Source organism: Furipterus horrens, unplaced genomic scaffold, assembly GCF_987537825.1.
Source record: "Furipterus horrens unplaced genomic scaffold, mFurHor1.1.pri manual_scaffold_10, whole genome shotgun sequence".
Taxonomy (NCBI): Eukaryota; Metazoa; Chordata; class Mammalia; order Chiroptera; family Furipteridae; genus Furipterus; species Furipterus horrens.
In genome coordinates, this window is record NW_028327180.1 from 2,325,580 (window position 1) to 2,347,226 (window position 21,647).

The 21,647-nt window shown below is 46.8% G+C and overlaps 1 protein-coding gene across 3 annotated transcripts in view; it reads right to left on the reverse strand.

Moving 5' to 3' along the window:
• Positions 1 to 21,647, reverse strand: part of BBS7 (Bardet-Biedl syndrome 7) — a 31,428-nt gene that overhangs the window by 7,348 nt on the left and 2,433 nt on the right. For 2 of the 3 annotated variants that reach the window (XM_090288418.1, XM_090288420.1), the window contains exons 3-13: positions 19,215 to 19,277; positions 17,450 to 17,625; positions 15,098 to 15,284; positions 13,192 to 13,264; positions 12,704 to 12,820; positions 11,079 to 11,209; positions 7,849 to 7,933; positions 6,396 to 6,498; positions 4,645 to 4,837; positions 3,985 to 4,059; positions 1,785 to 1,850 (exon numbers count right to left, since the gene is read on the reverse strand). In XM_090288418.1, the coding sequence (XP_090144544.1) occupies positions 1,785 to 1,850; positions 3,985 to 4,059; positions 4,645 to 4,837; positions 6,396 to 6,498; positions 7,849 to 7,933; positions 11,079 to 11,209; positions 12,704 to 12,820; positions 13,192 to 13,264; positions 15,098 to 15,284; positions 17,450 to 17,625; positions 19,215 to 19,277 (1,269 nt within the window). The remainder of the gene's footprint in view (positions 1 to 1,784; positions 1,851 to 3,984; positions 4,060 to 4,644; positions 4,838 to 6,395; positions 6,499 to 7,848; positions 7,934 to 11,078; positions 11,210 to 12,703; positions 12,821 to 13,191; positions 13,265 to 15,097; positions 15,285 to 17,449; positions 17,626 to 19,214; positions 19,278 to 21,647) is intronic. The other variant, XM_090288421.1, reaches the window with a different exon arrangement.

Genomic DNA, 21,647 nt, shown 5'->3' on the forward strand with positions numbered 1-21,647 from the left:
TTAAAAACACATGAAGAGTCCCACCAAAGGGGGTTAAAAGGCAGACATTTCTGATGAAGGGAGTTTTCCAAATAACTAAAACTTACACGGCATATTTCATTTTCTCAGAAAGGGGGTACTATAGCACAGAGCTGCCGTTATAAAAACCCCCCGACGGAAAGAAGTGTGCGTAACTCCGACTGTGCAGGCCAACAGAAGCAGACCCGTACCCTGTTGTGCTGCATTTAAACTGGGAGACGCTGGGGCTGTTTCGGATGCGGCTGGGATTCGGGCCGTCACTGGGAAGGAGCCCTTCACGGAACTGTGGCGACCCGACCCCTGCGGGGCTGGAGGTCCACCCCGCTTCTGCTCCGCCCCCCACCCCGCCCCAACCCGCGGCTCCTGCCTCTCCACTGAGACCCAGCAGAGGGGTCGCAGTCCCTTTTGTGCCACAAAGGTGGCTTTTCTAACCTGATATTTTAACTTACACTTTTCCTGGCATGTGAAGGGAAAAAAAAAATCTGTTTCCCCTGAATGCAAACAAACGTTGAGTTTAAAGCAAAACTTTTTGCAAATGTTACACTGAAAATATTTCTTGGAATGGGAAGACAGAAAGATAAAAGGAAAAGAAATAATACGGAATAAAAACACTGAAAAAAATTTTTTTAATGATTTGATAAAGCTATATTTTAGGGTTTCTTTTTAAAGGGTAAGCTTACGCAAAATCTTAAAAGGGGAAGCTGAACATAATTATTTCCACTATAAGAGGTCATAATGCTTTCCCTGGTTACACAATGCATATTCATTATTTAAAACAGTAAGGAAAAAGCCATTCATCCACGGTCCCGCCACCCAGAGACGCTGCCATTTTGGCAGTCACCCTTTCCCACACACCTCCGGCCCATGTACAGAAACAGATCTGTAATTTCACACAAATAATGCCATGTGTCTCCTAAACACCTTTGTTTTCATGTGTCTCCTAAACATATTTGTTTTCCCTTCTAATGATCACATCTTCCCTGTCCCCGCCTGTCCTCACCCTAACCCCTAACCCCCTGGAGAACCTGTCAGACCAGACAGGTGAGTTTCTTTACCCCTTTCTTCATATTTACACCAGTATAGACTTAAAAAGGCGCACACAGGTAGGGACTTTATCTGCACTCGGTGTTCTTCGCGGACTCTGCTCCGTGCTGCCAGGGGCGCAGCGACCCCCCGCTTCGCGGCGGCTGCCCGATATTCCTGGGGGTGAAGAAGCAGCCCCTGAGGCTGCCCCTGCGCCACTGAGCGCCCACGCGGGCCCCGCTGCCCCGCCTGTGCGCCCCGCGCTGCAGCCACACATGTGTGCGCACAGCACCGCGCCCTCGGCGCCGGGAAGCCGGGGAGACCGGGTCCCCCAGAGGAGACAGGGGGCTCTAACACCTGTCACCCCTGCATTGCTTCAGAGGAACATGGGCTCACCCGGAGAGTGGGCGTGTAAGCAGGACTGCCGTCAGCTGGTCGCTGCTGGAGGTGGCATCACCACTTTCACAGGCTGGAAACTTCCCAGAACGGAGAACTAGGAAGAGCCTGCAGCTAGGGAAACTAAGGACTCGTAATTTCAGAGAAGGTGCCTGGCTGAGTGATAACAGCAGAGAGACTGGGCTGGGCTGAAGTAAAACCTAACAGATCACTCAAAGGTCATTGCTCCGAAACGACTCATTTCAGGGAGAAATTTAATGCAAAGAAATGGTATCTTACGTTGTGACTATACCAATACAAAAACCAAAGTCAGCGCTTTCAGCGAAGGTAAGTTCCGACGTCCGTACCTTGAGCTCCAGCCTCGTGGTGTTGGCCTGGCAGCGATACGTGGCGAGGAGAAAGTTGTCACTGGACTGGGGCGAATTCAACATTAAGGAAAAGGATGAAACAGCATCAGCCATGGTGACCATCTACCGAGCACCTGCCATCTGGGTGGTGCTGCGCTAAATGCTTTTTGCTACCAACGGCCCTACGCAGGTTTTACTAAGGAAGTTTCAATAGATGAAGAAACTGAGGCTCGAGGGGGTGGGGCAAACTTCCCCAAAGCCAGTAGGTAACGAAACCGGAATTCAAATCCGTATCTTCAAGACTCTAAAGCTCATGCTCTTTCCACTGGGAGTCTCTATAACGTTTGAAAATATTAATTGTTCTTCTAAAAATGTAACGGATGGTGCAAACTCCTAATGCTTATATTCTAAAGACAGAGACATCAATGCTTGGTATAGAATGTCTTTGGTTTTCATAGATACTCATAAAGGACTGAGAGACATCTCATCTCTGTATTTCCAGCAAGTAGCATGCTGCACAGCTTATTGTAGGAATTCAACACATGCTTGCTGGATTCAACTGCAGAGTAACTTCCACGTAGTGTAACTTCTTGAAATTAAATGTTAAACTACTAAAATAGAAAAATCTATCTGGGTTTATGAACTGCAAAAAGAAAGCAACATGAAATATATGATATGCAATGTTCAGGTACTGCTCTTTTCCTGTTTTTAATAAATAACCTTAAGAAATAAAAAGGATGCTAATATCAAAGAGAAAAATGTGAACATTTACATTTCAAATCATTTAAATTCAGTAAACACAGAGGGTCAATCAACTTAAAAATCTATTTTTGTGCGATGAAAAACAATGTTAGGAGCTTCACTATCTATGGCTGAAGTGATCCAGGTCAGGGGAGAGAAAGCGTCCGGGCTGGGGTCTGGGGCGGGGCGGGGAGGGGTACGCCTGGCCCGGCGCCAAGGTCAGTGCTGAGCACGGGGAGACGGGGTCTCCACAGTAAGACCTTAGAAAGCTCTCATTCCGTAAAACGGGTGTGCAGTTAGCACAAAATACTCATTCCAAAGAATTTGGCAGGGATGTAAATAAAACGGGTTAATCTTTCATAGTAATTTAGGAGTGAAAGATTTCGTGATGATACTAACTTGATTTTTTAAATGATAAAAAGGAAGGCCCTAAAATTTTAGGTCTTAGTTCACAAACAGGGACAACAAATCATATGAAACACAATACAACTGTTATAAAATATCTCATCAAGAAGAAAAGTCTCATCAAAAAAGCTTTACTATGAAGTACAGTATCTTACACTGAAAGTGATACCCTCGTACAGCTACCAACTTCGTTCCGATCGCCCCTCTGTGACCCTCCCTTTGCGTGCGGAACTGCCTGCCGCTCCGACTCCAGGTCCTGCCCGGGCTTGCTCTGCAATGCGGCCCCGCCGCCGCTGCTTACGCTGGCCGCCAGGAGCGCCCCGAGCTCCGAGCCTGCGCTCTGCCGGCCCCGAGCGAAGAAGGGGTCAGTGGGCCTGTCCCGGGCCTCTGACGACGGCCTCACCGCAGCCCGCTGCGCACAGCCCGGTGCCAGCAGAACAAACACTAAGCAAGACCCCACGAGCCCACAGAAAGCGAGGCGCGCCGGCAGAAGGAGATCATGCTGGAACGCAGGGATGTGTAACCCGCACGGCATTGCCCACAGACGTGAAGAACTTCATCCCGGCAGCAACAGCGGCCTCGGGGGGACGGTGGCAGTGGGCCGCAGACGTGTCAAGCGGGAGGGGGAAGCCAGAGCCAAATCGCGGGGCTTCTAGGCCGCAGTGAGGAACCCAGACTCACATGCAACAAGAGGTGAGGAGGCTTTATAAGGTTTGGAGAAAGGAATGACACAGGGACGTGTGCATTTTAGGATGTGCTCTCTGGGGGCAGCCGGCCACATGGCGGGCAGCGAGGGGCCATCCTGGGGCAGAGGAATGGGGGCCAGACCTGGGCAGCTGCGCGGGGCAGAACGGCTGGGGCTGGCGGGGTGCCCAGGGCAGGGCAGAGGGGGAATCTGGGGCAGCACCTCTAACCTGAGGCTAGAGAGCGAGCAGGAGCAGACTCCGAGGCAAAGGTTATGAAAGGGGAAACGAAGAAGAAACATGGGGCCCTAGTGGTGCTCACAGGCTTTATCCAAGGTAACAAAACAGAAACGGGAGTGTCTTCTACTCACCTCAGAATCACAGCTGCTAAAGCTGACAACAGCAGAATTTTTATCCACATCAAGTAAATCTATTGGGACATCACTCTAAAATCAACATTAAACAAACGAACAAGAAACGGTTCAGATGGAAAACTGAAATTTTTTCCAAAACCTATTTTCTCTAAGGGTTTTCCTCATGTTCATCGTTAAATCTGGGAGTATGAATTCTCTGAACTTACATTTGATCATATGTACTTCTAGGAAATAACTATAAGAGAATAAATATTATAATAACCTACATTCCTCTAATTTGAAAATATCGGATGTCATAGTACACTATTCTCATCACCCCCTTCAAAGTACCATCTTCTCTATTTTTGCTGGTGCTAGAAGGTTTCCCATAGGCTGCAATATGGTCATTCTGGCTACAGTAGCTCATTTTTAACAATTTAGCTTCAGCTGTAACACAAGAGAAGACACAATACTTGGTGTCCTCTGGAGAGGCAGGTTTTTTCGTTCTCTGAGAAAACTGATACTCTCATGGAAGACTAAGAAAGCCTTTAAATCACTATCTGAGCTAAACATTGCAAACCACCTTCTACAAGCACAGGAGTTCAGGGATTAGTGCACACGGCGGGTGTGCCCCACAGCCCCAGCCCCCAGAGAGCAGAGCCGCAGCGTCTTGCTCACCTGTATTAAGACGCTGTCGATGGCCACCTGCACCTCCAGGACGAGGCTGTAACTGGCGTCGTCTCTGTTCAAGGTGAACTTGTCATTGATGCTGAATGAAGGTGCTGCCGACTTGGCTTTGCCCGCCTGGGAAGACTGCTGGTACCGCTCTCTCTCCTGCAGCACCTTATACTGCAGGTGCTCCAGCTCACTCCTAGAGGAAAGGCGGTGCGACTCTGTCGTCTCTAAGGATAAGCGTCTGCGGTCCTTCAAATGTTCACACAACTCTGAGTCATTTACCTCTGCAAACGGACTTTCATTGGCTGAGCCACAGCTATAACACTAACAGGAACAAAATTTTTGCTTCTAGGACTGACCGAACAATTCCACATGATTGATCTCTAATCTAAAAATTAAAACATCTACTCGGTCCCGTGCCAGCAGTATTAACACGGAAGTTGTAAGTACCCAGGCAGGCTGCGAGCTGTCAATCCTAGCACTCCCGTGCAGTCGCAGGCGCACAGAGCACCAATCGGAGGAGAGCCTGACCATGCTGGGCACGGGGATGCCCAGGGACACATTGGGACACACTGGACTTAGGACGAAGAAACCAGAGAACAAAGCGCCTTTCAGTAAGACATCGGGAGAAACAGGCAGGAGGAGGAGGAGGCTGCAGGCTTCACACTTGGGGACCACAGGGACGTTCACGAGCCCGCGGTATAGCTGACGTCTGTCTGGTGTTGAGAGGATGCTGCCGAGACTGAACGGCATGGGCGCTGCTGACAGTCACCCCAGTCCCCGGGAAAGGCCACTTGCAAATAAAGCAAGCCAAGCAAGCAGTCCTGGGGGCGGAACAGCATGAGGCTCAGCAGCCCCCGTCGGGAGGGACAGCGGGCGCAGCGTGGGAGGGGCGTGTGCGTGAACGAGGGAAAGGCCCCTGCAACCAGGAGTGTTTCCTGAGCGCACCACGGGGACCGACGCTCCGGGTGCTGAGGGAGCGGGACGGACAGACAGAAGCCCCTCGTGGGCTCCAGCGGGAGGGCAGAGGTGGGCGTAAGGTCAGGCGTCGTGCTGAGGCCGTGAGCTCGTCCGCATTAACGCCACCTGCTATCCCTGCTGCGTGACAGCACAGCTCGCTGCCCGGTGGCTTCGGGCGTGGCCTCAGTGAACTGGGGGCGCTCTCTGTACCGAGCACTCTGCAACCCTCAGCTACCACCAAAACACACCGCCTCAGGGCCCCAAGAGCCCAGCAAGCGCCGAGAGTCCCAGCGACCCCCACCCCAGGGTGTGAGGCGATTTCACTTGAGTCCTCTTCACAGGAACTGTCGGGTTCCACGGGCGACAAAAGCTACGCCTGTGTCAGCACCGCTCGGTGCCAGGGAGGACACGTGCAAGCCTAAGTCGGGGGCTCCGAAAGGCCCCCGGAGCCGTGGGCGCAGGGACTGCCAAGGACACAGCCGCCTGCTGGCCGCCTCCCGATGCCCGAGAAACAGAACGCTACGGCGACAGGCAACCAAACAAGGATCCGTCGTCCGCGGTCTGGGAAGTCACACACAACGAAGCGCACCCAAGTCTACTTCGGAACTCCAAAATTCTAGCTGCGCTTACTGCTAATTTCCTCAAACTGATCGGCGTCCTTTAAGTAAGTGACAGACCACTCAGCCGTGTGAGCTGCCCCACAGAATGAGTGTCCTGCGCCTGTCAGCAGTGCGGCCGCCCCGCCACGCCCTGTGCGCCACGGAAACAGAACGGCCACCGCCAGCCCGACGTACCGTAAGGAGGAAATCCTGCTCTGCATCTCCTGGCTCAGCTTCAGCTCTTCGCCAGGCCCGCTCTCCTTGTGCACAGGCTCCGTCGTCAGACCCGCCACCCAGCCTGCAGAGGAGACGGTCACCGCGCGCCCTTAGGTGCTGCCGGTGTCAAAAGAAGCCGGGGCTCCGGGGCCCTTTGCCCACCAGCATCAGCCTCACTTGCTCCCAGGACTTACTCCTCCCAAAGTCCAAACCAAAAGAAAAAACAAAAGACATGAAGCAGGAAAATATTCAAACCACAAATAAATTACTTAAGCATTTTGTGACACTATTTTTTGCTTTGCCTGAAATCCTTTAATTACAGTTTTAGTTTTCAGGGATAAAATCAACGCATTCTAGTAAATGCAAAAGCAACTGATGAGTAAGAATTGTTTTTCAAAAATTATTTTCATGTTAAGTTAAACTCTTGTTTTTTAAGAAATACCTATTTCTTATATAAATGTATATTAAGTAATGAAACACAAATCAAATTTATTTTTATTTATTTATTTTAACAAGGTTAATTTTTATTTTGTTATTTTTATTATTTTATTTTGTTTATTTCTTTGTAGAGAGAGGGGGAAAGAGAAAGAGAGGGAGAGAAACATCACTGTGTGGTTGCCTCTCACTCGCGCCCCCAACTGGGGACCTGACGTGCAACCCAGGCATGTGCCCTGACTGGGAATCGAACCAGCGACACTTGGTTCGCAGGCTGACGCTCAAAAATTAAATTTATTTTTAAACTAAAGTATATCATTTAACTTTTCAAGATACTAGTGATATGGCAAGCATTCTTTTTTTTTTAATCCTTACCCAAGAGCCTCTTTATGGATATTTTTTTAAAGTATATTTTATTTATTTATCTTTAGAGAGCGCGGAAGGGACAGAGAAAGACAGAGAGAGAAACAGCGACGTGAGAGAGGACGCCTGTCGGCTGCCTTCCGTGCCCAGCCAGGGGACAACCCTGCGGCCCAGGCCTGCGCGCCGACTGGGAAACAAACCCGAGACCTCAGGTTTGCGGGACGATGCGCAACCCACTGAGCTACACTTGCCAGGGCCCAGGCATTCTTAAAAAGTATTATTTAAACATTAAACTGTCTCATTAATCAAGACACAGTTTTCTTTTTTTTTTTAAACCAATAAAGCTTTTAATGCTGTAGGTAAGAGTGACTTACTCCTTGGGGTGGTGAACACACAGGACAATATACGGATGACCTACTGCTGTATTATAGAATTGTACACTGAAACCCACAGAATTTTACTAACCAATGTCACTTCAATAAATTCAATTAAAAATTTAAAAAGTTAAAATCAAAACTAAAAATAAACAGTGACTTACTAATAACTTTTTTTAAAAGTCATCAAAAGCAGTATATTAAATTTATATGTTTTATGATCGCTTCTTTCTTCAAGCACCTTTTCCCGTTGTCCGTACCTGAGTATGTGGCTACCACGACCTCGTCATAGCCGTCCTTCCCCACACAGCCACCCTGCACAGAGGTGACACTTTCCGACAGCGCCTAGACCAGATTTAAGATCAAACACTTCATTAGTAGCTGAAGCTTTCACAGTTGTGATAAAATAAGGCACAAAATTTATTTTCCCATGTTCAGACATTCAACATGTTTCCTGAAAACTTAGTGAACGCACACACTGAGGCCGGGAAGGCTAAAACCCTGCACAAATGTCAGAAAATTCCTGTGTGTTGAAATCTGGGCAAAGACTATTGAAAATGACACATATTTGCGTGGACCACTCAGCTCCAATAGTCATCTAATGAGCAAAAATCACTTATTTCTATATAAAAGTTTTTAAAAGCTGCATAAGCCAAACTCTCAAAACACCTAGTCTATGATCTGAAGCCCACAGACCACATCCTGCGTGTGCCCCCAAGAGTTTTCAGGTGAACGAGAAGACGACGGGCCCTTTTGGGAACCCCTGGGGAATGCACACTGTGCGGGGAAAGCTCAGGGCTCACAGCTCTTCTGAGCAACACCTTCCCCAACTTTCTGACACTAACGCCGTGGGCGAGTCAGCCAGCACCCTACTATACGTTTTTAACCAGCGCTCTAGGTTGGCGGCCTTTCAGCTCTTCGGAAAGCAAGCAATGTGTTTTCTATTGCAATCGGGTCCCTTCCACACGGAAACACACACGCCAATGGATGAATGAAACTTTTGTTCTTCCACGTTACTCACGTATCATAATGACAATTATTTCTATATCGCTAAAATAAGACTGGGTTCAACATCAGTTCTACTGCTATTTTTCATCATTTTCATAGGTATAAGCACTAATTAACTTTAGCCACATAAAGATGTTGATGAGAATAAACGCAATTTTGTTATAGAAAGTTTGCTTAATTGTTTAAACATCTTCCGAGTTATATACCCAGTATCACCAACTGGTCTACCACCAAAAATGCTGTTCGGTGACGTACCAACTGCAGCTGGCTGGGTCCTTCTTCAGTCTGTTGAAAGCCAGACCCTGGAGAACCTCTGACTCCCAGGAGGGTGTCTTACCCGGGCAGTAGTTCACCCTTTCTCCCTTCCTCGGTGGTTTATCATGTGACTATTAATTGTAACTTTTATTCTTTAATTAACCCAGCATATTCAAAAAAGTTACAAAAATAAAAAAAACTATTACGTTCTATTCACTCACCTTTTATACTTCAACTACATTTTTGTAAAAGTCTTAGAGTTGCAAATGTAACTAATTCAACTTGTATTTTTTTAAAAATCAAATAAGGGTAAAGCAGATGCTAGATACAGTACAGATATGGTCTATGTACCAATCAGGGAACTCAACTCACAAAAAAGACCTTGCTCCTTCCTCAAAATATTGGCAAACGAATCCATACTTATAAGGTTAGCTAAAAACATCGTGTTTAAGGTACATGTATGTAAGGTACATGTCGCCTGGCAGGATAAGGTACATGTATGTAAGGTACATGTCGCCTGGCAGGATAAGGTCCCCAACACCGAGGTGCTGAAGCGAGCCAACATGAGCAGTTTGCATGCAGTTCTTAGCGAGAGACGCCTCAGGTGGCTCGGCCATGTCAAAAGAATGGATGCAGGCCGTATCCCCAAAGACCTCCTCTACGGCGAGCTAGCAGAAGGCAAGAGGATGACAGGGCGCCCAAAACTGCGGTTCAAAGACATCTGCAAAAAGGACATGACACAATGCTCCATCAATCTCAACACATGGGAAGTTCAAGCAGACGACCGCCTAGCCTGGAGGCTCGCGGTCAGGCAAGGTACGTCACGCGCGGAGGCTGCGCGCAACGAGGAGGCGGCCCAGAAAAGATCGAGGCGGAAGCAGCGTTAACAGCAGCAACAACAGCCATCTGCCTTCACCTGTACCAAGTGCGGCAGGGATTGTCACTCCCGAGTCGGACTGCACAGCCATTCTCGGCGGTGCAGATAGACTCTCAGGAAGCTACGCCATCGTCTCTCGAGACGGACGGCTGCCGACGACGATATTCTTTTCATGGTTTGCTCCTTAACTTTTTGGATTAGCCAGCCACCAGTTCGGCCTGAGTCAGGACTTGCGACTCGGAGAACAGCAGAGAGAGTGGCATCACGAGTCCCAGCTGAGGCAGCCGGTCTGCGGCCGTGACAGAACGAGGGCAGTACCTCCGTCGTTAGATGACAGGAGGGCGGACAGGCAGGACTCAGGGCCGTCCCCATAAGAGGAGGGGGACGCTGTGTCATTACTGGAGTTCGGGACAGACGTCGAAGAGGAGACTTGGGGTCCAAATAGAGAAGCTTCTCAGGGGTTGATGAGAAACGAGAGGAGATCACCAACAAAGAATTACTGTATGTTTTTAAGCCTAGACTATTTTCTGCATCATGGGCAAGAGAACTTTTTATACCAAAGTAAGATGAACAAATATGAAATAAATCTGGAAAATAAGTTGTAAAATACTTCTATCCCCATGTTATCTATAGAATATACTTTATGCAACAAAAGAGCTGTATTTGCTGCTCTGCAGATACAGTTGAGAATGGGAAGTACCACTAATAGAGAAATGAGACAGAAAAAGAAAGATTGGGACTAAGCTGTGGCACAGGGAGGGTGGGGAAGCCCCACCTGGAGGGCACCCCGCCACAGAGACGGAGAGCCCGGTTTATACCAGGACGCTTCTCCGCACGACTCTGTGCCCGGGGGTAAACAAACTCAATTACATTCAAAATCTGCGAACTGAAAATTACTCTGAGCCAGCGGACCCCGGGGTAGACAGATGTGGAAGGGCTCCCCTTCCCTCTCTGTGAGGGTATTTATTACACTGTCCGCACAACACAAAGTGGACTCCTGACGTCTTAGTTGCAGCCACAGCCTTATTCATGCCGCCTGGAGCGATGCTGCTCCTGTAACCTGTCCGCACTGCAGAAACTAAGACAAACGTTCGCTACTTACACAGGCAATACTAAGAAACCGAATGGAAAAACAACTTGTTATCCAGCTTGCAGGCAACAGTCCGTTACAATCGAACACAAGAGCAGTCTAGAGAAAAACCTGATAAAGTCAAAACAGCAATATATCAAGCAAAACACACGATTTCAATATATTTCATTTGACAAGGCCCAAACCGTGACAGTCAGCTCTACAGTTCCCTATCTGATTACTAACAAGCACGCGTGTAACCTCCCAAATCATGAACCCACCTGAGCAAAGCGCAGCGCGGGCTCGCCCGCGTGACCGAAGCCGTACACCTCCACCGTCCCATCGTCTCGCCCGACAAGTAAGTCCTTCACCCCGTCGCCCACGATGTCGAAGCTGTCGACACACAAAATCCCTTTAAAAGAATGGTAAGTGGTAAGTTATTAGTAATACTATATTATAATCAAGTATACACCAAAGAACAGAAAAATCAGAATGGGAACACAAAACAAAACAAATCCGGAGCATGATCCGGCGGCTTTGTCTTTCCCACCCACAGCCGGCCGCTCCCAAAGCTTTCCGTGGGACGCGCACGGCAAGGGCCCCGGGTTTCCGTCGCCGGCTCTGGCCTCCCCCCGGAGCTCCGACTCACATACTATAAAGTCCGTGTCCAGCATTGTCGCCGAGACCCCGTTTGCACCTCCAAGTCCCCACGCCCCTCCTCACCACCCAGCGACAAGGCTCCGCCTCCAGTCCCCTCATCTGGGGATGATTGCTCTCCTCTCCTCCCTCCCACATCAGCCCCACCAGCACATCCTATGAGCCCCCCCCCCCCCCCCCCCCCCCCGCCAACCCTCGGCTCGCAGCCACGAGCCCAGCCCAGGCGGCCGGCACCGGAGCCTAGAGCAGGACGGAGTATGACAACTGCTACTGTAACTTCCTAACCGACTTGCAGGCTTCCGGTTCTGACCTGCTTCCTTCGAAATCCGTTTTCCACGGAGTGTCTGTCTGTCTCGGTAAATTGGGGCATGTCACAGCCCACTTGCAACTCCCCGGTGGCCTCCCACCGCACACAGATGATGCTCCACCCCCCCTCGAGGACCTGCATGCGTGGCCCACCCCCCACCACTCTGGCCCTTCTCAGGGGTGCTCACGCACTCGGTCACCCTGGTCTTCCGGCTCGTGTCAGGTGAGACCTGCCCACCTCGGCCGCGGGTCCCTTGCCCTTATTTCCTCCTGGTCCTACAGCATCGTTTCCCCACATCTTTACATTACTTTTCTCATCATTCAGCTCTGCGCTCAAGTTTCACATCTTATACGACACCGCCCATGACCGCCAGCCTAGAGGGAGCCCCCCCCACCCGCCGTCACCCCCTAGTGCACCACCCTGCCGACCAGCCGGGGCTCGTACTCAGCCACTTGCTGAGCCTTTGTCTCTCCCAAGGAGCAGGCATTTGTGGAGGAATATACACACGAGTGAACATGCTGTCCTTATGAACAGCTATCGGACTCCCCGCCGAGGCAGATGTAAGCGGCCCGGGGAAAAGTGTGCATTCCCTGACCCCCGGCACTTCTGCCTCACTTCAGACCAAGTATTACTCCCAAATCTAGTTCCCTCCAGCAAACAATGGACAGGGAATGTGAGCACAGAAGGGTGTTATCGATGGACATTCGCCCATGAGAGCCTGCCCGTCCCAAATTACTCTTGGCAGGTCTTATTTTTTTAAATGATGCCAAAAATATGACAGACCCGATACGTAAGCAAACAGTAAACACAGCTGAGGTGGCTCCGTGAATTGCTAAGTCTGTTATACCCACACTATGAATAAATAAAACAGAATGAACTATATAATCTAGGATGTTCTATTTAACAATAAATTTCAGAACCTGAACTATATCCAAAACGTACCTCCCCTCTTTTTCTCGTTTCGGATCTCCCACTTGTGGACCGGCTTGGATGCCGTGACCTGCGTGAGCCCGAGCCTTCCATCCGACGTGCCGAACAGAAGGTCTTCTCCAGAGTCCCCTAGTTATAATCAGGTGACTAATTATAATGTATACTGACTTTCATGTAATAACCTCATTTAAAAAGTAACATATAAAGAAAGAAGACAATTTGGGAGGACGGTTCTACGGTCACATAATTTTATAACCATTTGAAGTAAGATTCCCTTATCTAATTTTAAGATGCGGAAACTGAGAATTAAAGTTCGGTGACTCGTCACTGCTAGTGATTGGCAAGCTGTCAGACAACAACCACCGTCCCAGCCCCAGCCCGGGTTCCTTCTGCGATTTCCCGTTTGCAGTTAAACCGCGGTTAAACAGTGCAGGAGCGGAACACCAGACCTCACGGAACGTGCTCCCGTATCTGACCGCGCAAAGCGCAGAGCGGCTTACCGCCGTCCCCACGGTGCAGCGCCAAGACGCTAGGGGGGCCGGGCACTTCGATTTCATAGGTCACGTCGGATCCCTGAAGGAGAACAAGGATTTTAAAACTCAAAGAGAATACAAATGTAAAAGAATACAGACATGCAGAAATAACATCAATGCTCACAAAAAGAACTTGAGAATAAAACTGCAGAAAAAATTAGGTCACGGATAGTGACTTGCATTAGCAATTTTGCATGTGTTCACTCATTTTAAAATATATAAAATGTAAAGGTCAAAATGACAAATATTTAAAAGTCTCCATGTTGAATGCTTTTCATTTTAAATATCCATTTGCCTGAAACGTGACACTGTTCAACGGTCCCAAGAAAACTTCCCAGGGGCACGGCTTGCTTCTGGCCTAACTCAAGGGCTCTACCCCAGAGCGCACGCCAACGTTTACACAGACCCGGAGTTCCTTCCTCAGAGCAGGTGTGGCCTTGCCCTTGAATGTTCCCAAAGTCCACTGCAGCGAGAAGCAGGATGATGGGCATTTAGGGAAGGAAACAAGTTAGGTCCTCTTGTCTTTTGCGTCAATCTGCCACTGGTAACGCTTTCACTTCGTGCACCGTATTTATGAAACTGTAAAGAATGGGGCAGGAGGGCTCACACTCTCATGGAAAGAACATGTGTGGTAAATCATTCAAGGAACAGAATTCGCAAAATTATAGTAAAAAATTTAAATATATATAGAACACAGAAGCGAGCCATATGCTTTATCTTTTACTTAAAGTAACATTAAAAAATTTACGGATACCTACATATAACCACGTAAACACAACAGGAGACACACGTGACGGACTAAAAGGCTGCCGCTGGGGAGGCAGGGGGGACCAGGGAGGGGCGGGCAGGGCCGGGGAGAGAACGCAACGGTGTGCTCCCCGCAAACCCGCAGCGACGTGTCTCAGATGCGCATGCGGCCTTCTCGCCAACAGAGCGGAAGCCTAGAATGCAGCCACATCAGTTTCTAACTGAGCGCTGGCCTGTCCCTGTTAAAGGCTTTATTCAAACAACTCACATTGGGAGCAGAGGCAAGGGGACAAAACTGATCATTCTTGCCTCTGCAGTGAGCCTTAGACATCACTGAAGTCACCGCAGGGAAAGGAAACCTCGTAGAACCACCGGGTTTTTCCTGTTACAAAAGGGCCAATGCCAAGAACGGGCCCCGGACGGCCGGCGGAGCACGGAACGAGCGGCCAGACTGTTCCACTGCACCGCCGTCGGCCCGAGTCTCTGACCCGGTCAGTCAGTCCGCCCGCTCTACGTCACCTGCACTTAAGCTGCATTTCACGGGTCCTAGCGCGCGCGTTTTATTGAAAAGTGACTCTCAAGAAGACAGCCCTGTTTTAGCAAATGATGATGTTACCGTTTCTCTCCCTCGCTCACCTAACCAACACACACTGAGTGTCTGCTCTGCTCCCACGCTGCTAGGAAGAGTGAGCGAACTCAAATGATACAACCCTGCTCTCAACTACCCCTCGTCAGAGCCCACGAACCTCTCCTGTAATCCGATTTGTTGGGAGAGGGGAAGGAGATGAAGAAGAAAACAAAAACAAAGGAAAATATTACAAAACTGGGAAGAGTTCTTGGAAGGTACTCCATTCGGACTGTAAAGTTCAAAAATCATGCAAGTGGGGAAAACTATCCTTTTTTCCACACATGCCTAAAAACTCGCCAAAGGTCTGAACACATTTGCCTCAAGTAAAAAAAAATTAGCTTACCAATGAAAATATTTTCTTAAATTTCCAGATACAATTTTAAGTAGGGCATTTAAAGTGGCAGTAATCAATAAAGTACTTTATCTCATGTAGGCATTGCTCATCAATATTCATTGACCTAAATTATGAAAAAGTACAAAAATGCAAACAGCAGCGACCTGTAGAACCCTGAGGAGTCTGTCCTGGCAGGCCAGGACTGGGGTCACACGGGACAGTCTTTCCACGGGAAGGCAGATGACATCGTTGATCTTGTCCCCAGAAAGGTAATAGTGCTGGTCCTTGCAGTCAGAGTAGTGGTTATAGATGTAACTCGCACCGAGGAACAGGTCCGAGCCGGATACGTGCCTAAGGACACCCAAAGTACTTTAAAACACCCACATTTCAAAAAACGAGCATAAAACACTAAACTTTTCAGAGATGAAAATGAAAGTTTATATATAGTTTTACTACCATTTCATCACAGCCTTCGTGAATGGGTTATTTTCCATCTCCCCCATTTTGTTTCTAGCTCTTTCGTATACCACTGGCTTCGAAACGGAAAATGAGGATCTTAAGGCCTCGCGCTCCTCAAAGTGAGGTCAGAAAAACTGGAAGTACAGACAAGACAGTGATAACTGTCTATACCTGAGGACAGAGATGTCACAAAGGAGCTGCCTCTGATGTGTATTATGTGGGAAGCACTGTCCTGAGTGAGTCACATGTGGGTCGCTGTGAACTAGGGGCTCTGTGAACCAGGGGCCAGTGTTATCCCTTCTCAGAGGTGAATGATGAAACGGGAAGTAACGTGCCTCACGGCACACAACTCGTGGGCAGCGGAGCGGACTGCCGCTCAGTGGGTTGTAACTCAGGTGAGAGTCAGCGTTCTCGCCACAACACAGCGTTGCCTAGGAAAGGCGATCTGAAGTGCATCTACTTTAAATGATAAAAGGGGGGAAAGGCCTGCATTAGAATTTTACCATGAAAAAAAGAAATGGAAACAAGTTCATTTCGAATCATACTTAATAAAACGTAGGCAATAATCACAACTATGCTCTAAATATTAAGACTGAATCAATATTTCAATGGAGGAGCTGAAATATTTTTTGACAAAAATTATATTCTGGTGTGCATCGTTCACTGCTAATTGCTATTACGATGTGATCATAAATAGGTTACTGTGGTTTTATTTGAAGGTTTCGACTACTCCACCTCTAAGGTATATTTAAAACTCTTCTTGACACTAAGATTGCTCCTAGTCCTGCAACGATCCTCACCGCGTTTCCCTTCTTCAGTGACTGCTCAGGGCCTTCACTCTGTGGCTCTGCAGATTATCTCAGCAGTTCTCTCAGGGTCATTTCTATCAACCTAATGGAACTCCTTATCTTCTTCCAGACGTGAAACTCTATTTTGAAATCCATCTGCATTACGTCTGCATCACATTGTCCCAAGTACCACCTGGGAGTCACTATTGCTGACAGAAGAGACAGATGCAGACGAGGCTGGGAAGGATGTGAGTGGTAACCACTGTTATGAGTGGTCGGTTTCCTTACTGAATGTTTTCAAGTTATAACCTTGTTTTCCTGTGCAACCTTATAAAAATGTGGGGATTCAGGTCATTCATATATATATAACTTTTATTGTATTTTTCCCATTACCATTTAGGCCCTTTTTGTCCCCTCAGATAATTTTTCAAAAATTAAGCAAACAACCTTCTCTTCCCACCTCTGCCACTCCAGTGACAACATTTAAACACTAGACCCGTTTGCAAACATAGTCACAGTGATGTAAAATACAGCCAAAGGAATACAGTCAGTAAGGCTGGTGCCAGGTGGGTCATGGAAATATCAGGGGTAACACTTCGTAAATATGCAATTGTCTAACCACGATGCTGGACACCTGAAACTAATACAAAATAATATGGAAGGTAAACTGTAACTGAAAAAACAAAACAAAACTAGACTCCTTATCTTCCCAACTTCTCTTCCCTAAGTGGCAGGTTTGAGGACAGCAGATGAGAGGGACCTTAAAGTGCTTTCCAGTCCATGACTAAAAACCAAAATCTTAATGGCAAGAATTCCATTTCAGGAAGCCACCAACAGAGCAACTTTCCACCGAGTCCCACCTGGGTCCCCCGAGAGCACACACTGCTGGCACTCACCGACTTGGCCGGCTAAGATAACGATGCTGCCTTGAAACCAGAACTTTCAGGGGCAGCAACGAAACAGAAGCTTAAAGATCTGGAGATTTCTTTCACTTTTCCTTCTTTTACACCTTGATCATGAATCATAACTGAACCAACCAGTCAAAAATAAATGTATAAATACAATAAAAGTCTTAACAAAAAAACATCTGAACACCAACTGATTTCATACTGATTCTAGGTCCAACTTAATTTCTGACTAATATAAATACCTTTGGTCAATTTTATTTCCCAGGAAACCTGTTAAGATATGATACTTAATCAAATGTTTGTCACCTATCTAAAACATTATAAATGTAAATAGAAAAATAAAAAAGAAAAGAAAACATACATAGCTTTAATGCTTTCAGTAAGGTTTGTTTCAAAAGAGAGGAACTGTTTTCCTTTCTTTGTAAAACCCCGAATCTCCGATCCTGCAGCAATAAAGACTTTCTCCTGGGGTGTGCTAAGGACCCCTCCTAGCTCCAGTCTTGCGATCTTCTGCCCTGGCAGAGTCTTGAACACTGCCTGCAAACAGCATGGGGGAGAAAATCCAGCAGACAAATTTACTTAAGCCTTTTTCTTCACTGTAAAAACGCTGGGATTTTAAACTTACAAAAATATTATAGTTCTACTATAGAGAAACACTTTTAGATACAAACATATTTACGCCAGTGGGGTTTTTTGCTGAGGATCGGCACACTTTGCAACACTTACCCCCACACATATTTCAGTGGCATCACTAAAATCCAGGGGAGGGGGAGGGGGACTGGGTGGAAGAAGGCGACGGAAGGAGCCAAAGAACAGGCGTAAGCCAAGGGCACCAGCGTCAGCGAGCTGACAGCCGGAGGAAGGGGCGTGGGGACGGGTGGAGGTGGGCAAAGGGCGGGAAATGGGGAGGGACTTCGGTAGCAGTGTCACCAACAAAAATAAAGTTAAAAACAATCCAAACTTCTGCCACGCAGTGTGGGGTTCACCAAGCAGCGGCCTTGCATCACCGTCTGTGTTAAAGACGCAGACTCTCGGGCCAGCCCCAGACCGACAGTATGGGAATCTGCATTTTAACAGGGTTCCCCAGCTGGTTCCAATGAACATAGTTTTACACTTTAATTATCGTTTAAAACTAATCTCTCCTGGCTTCTTTATAATTTTTATACGTTTTAGTAGTATAAATTAAAAACTATATAATTTATTGGAAACCTTAACCTATTTCTCTATTTAATGGGAAACAACATTTGTATTCATTTCTTCCTTATTTTCCATTTTATTATTGGCATCAGATTCTTCTCCTCCGCCCGTGACTTTCCAATCTGAGAGGATACATGAATAATGGAAATACTGGGTTTCTGATAGCTTTCACCCTCTTTATCATTTTGTAAATTCCATATAAAGTATAAAGCATGTAAGAGTTCCCACCTCAAGCCCATCACTCGTTAACTTATGACCTATGAATGTGACGATGTAATAATCGCACCCTTGATTAGGTTACACGAAGTGGCAAAGGTGATGGGCCTGTCACTCCCTGTCCCATCACGTCCCATGAGACTCCACTTCAGTGGGTGTGACAGACCTTCCGCTGTGCTGAAGCACAGGCTCACCGTGCTGGGAGAGGGCCGCACAGCAAGGCACTGTGGGGGCCTCAGGACACGAGAGCACGCCCTGGCTCACCGACAGCAGCACAGTGGGGACCTCGGTCCTGCAGGGGCAGGGACCAAGTGCTGCCGACCACCCCGTGAGCCCGGGACAGGGCCCCGAGCTCGGCCAGGGAGCCGACTCTGGCCGACTCTGCAGCGCAGCCACGTGAAAGCTGGAGCCCGGCCTCCTGACCCACAGGGACCTGCGCGGCAGCAGACGTGTGCTGGTTTCCGCCGCTACGTTTCAGCTGATCTGTTACACAGCACAGGAAGCCGGTAAGTCACCCTCGGCGGCCAAAGGAGCTTTACCAACAGCTGGCAAATTACTCCTGTGGTGACTGTGGCCTGGTCCCTTACACAGCTGTTTCACTCACAGCCCGTTTTCATCGTATTTTAGAACATTTTTAACCTGGGCCTATTCAGTAAGTAGAGTGTTTCTCTTCTAGAAATCCCTTTGGTTCCCCTGGGAAAGGCTATACATACCGCGGCTTCTCCCTTCTTCATGTCAAAGCACAACACTACCCCATCCTGATCGCCAATGACCACCTGCGACACATTTAAGAAAATCTAAGATCAGTATTGTTATTCCCTATTGACTATGTATGGAGAAAACAATATTTCAATATACAAATAATTTTTAAAAGCAAAAATCAGGAAATCTAGGACACTCCCACAAAAAAATAACCCTCCAAAGAGAAGTTCATGAAGGGTCATCACGGAAGCAGCTGGCCATATGTTCTGTTCTTATAATGTAAACAGAACAAGAGAATAGGGACAGAAACATCAGGGAGGTAAAGGTTTTCCTTAACTAGAGCATAGAACATTTTAAGATTAATTTTTAAAACATTACCAAATAAGGTTGTGGTTGACTTATTTGATATTTTAAAAAATCTTTTTAATGGGAAAATTCTAACATATGCAAAAGTCAACAGAATATGATAATGAATTCCCATGTATCCATCACTGAGCTTCAAGAATTATTAAATGTGGCTAATGAAGTACTCTGAAATGAATAGAGAACGAGGTCTTAGCATCTCTTTCTTAGAAATTGATAAGTACACAGAAAAAATAGATTAGAAAAGCAATTACCTTTGATCCAATATATATGCATATATTTATATATGTAGGAATGTGAGTGTGTGTGTAAATAAGTTATTCATCCCAAGAATCAAAGTATAAATGTTCTTTTCAAGCACAAAGGAACATTAAAAAATTGGCCAAGTATTGGGATATAAAACAAGTCTCAAGTGCAAAAACGCTGATATTGTGCAGACTTTGTTCTTAGGCCACGGATTCTCAACTTTCTACGGGGATCACAAACCCCCTTGTGTATCTGATGAAAGCTGTGGCCCCTCTCCCTAGAACAATGCGCGCTCACAAATAATTATGTCCACATTTCCAGATTCATGGGTCTTTGAAAAGATGAAAAAACACATAGTTAAGGTTTTAATTTTTGACAATACACTACTCCAATAATTTGTAAAACAATCTATTCCAGGGATTCCCCAAGTATGGTTCCTGGACACGTGGAAGTCAGTGTGAACCTTCTAGGGAATCTGCCTGGCCAACAGTATTTTTCTAGGTAAAGTCTTCATTTTCCTTTTTCCCTAGGTTGATATTTGCAATAATGGTCCAGAAGTAGTGGTGGTCAAAATTACTGGTAACTGACCAGAAACAAAATACTGACACCAAACGATAGTGGCAATCTGCAATCTGCGTCACCATGTGAGTTCAGGGAAAAATCCAGTTCCATGTAATGTCCTTGATGAAGCAATAAAAATGATTAATCTTATTAAATCTTGACCCTGCAATACATGCCTTTTTGATGTTTGGTGTGAGAAGCCAGGAAGTCCACATTAAGCACGTCTGCTGCATACCTCAATAGTCTTCAGGAAAAGCACCCGTATCACTGTTGGCATTATGGGCTGAACCTTCCCACTTCTTTCAAGAAATAGCACTTTTCAAGAACGAAGGAGCAACGAACAATGGAAGTGGGCTTGTTATTTCCAAGGAAAACAATGGACTGTATTCGCTAATACAGTACAGCCTGAGCTTTCAAGTGAAAATAAGTACTGGGTTGGTCAAAAATTCCATGTAGTTTTTTCCATAAAATAAAAAGACGCATTTTTCATGTTCACCAATAATTATTGGTTTGGCTATTTTGAGTATGTCAGCTCTCTCCCACATGGTGTAACGCTGACTGTTGTCAATTAATGTCTCAATTAGGTCACTATCAGCATCGTCCAGAGAGGACTCTCCAGCAGGAAACTCCGCAGACCACCTCTGACATGTTCGATCAGTCACAGCACAGATCTTTTTATGTGTTTCAGTTGCGTTGTTACCTTTCTTGAAATAATCAAGCCTAATATTCTGAAAATGTCTCTTTTCTTCCATCTTCATTATTAAAATGGCTACACAAATATTCACCAATTTGGTAAGTTTTTTAAGTGCACCCGGTATGACGGCTGTCACGATACAGTCTAACAACTGTGTTCCCAATGACGCTGAAGACGACGAAGCGCTACTGGAGCCCGCTTACGGAAAACAAACAAGTTTTTTGGCCAACACCATTCTTTGGAAGACCTGTATCTGCCACCGTGAAACTGACAGCTTCCCAACACTAAACTTTTCTGATGAGACCAGCAGGACACGGACAGGTGTGATATGTTTGATATTCTATAATAAAATGTGTCCACATTTGGAAGATCTGTATAATGCAAATGAATAATCTCAAAGGACCATCACAGGATGCTATAAATTCATGCATGAGTAAAAAGATCCATTCAAACTACAAGATGGACCGACGATTTTAATGTATCAAAGTATGAAAAGTTAATCAACAGGGTCTGAGATTCCACTTTGCACCTAATGTTTAAGGAACTACTACTTGCCAAATATAGGTGTAGCATCAAATAC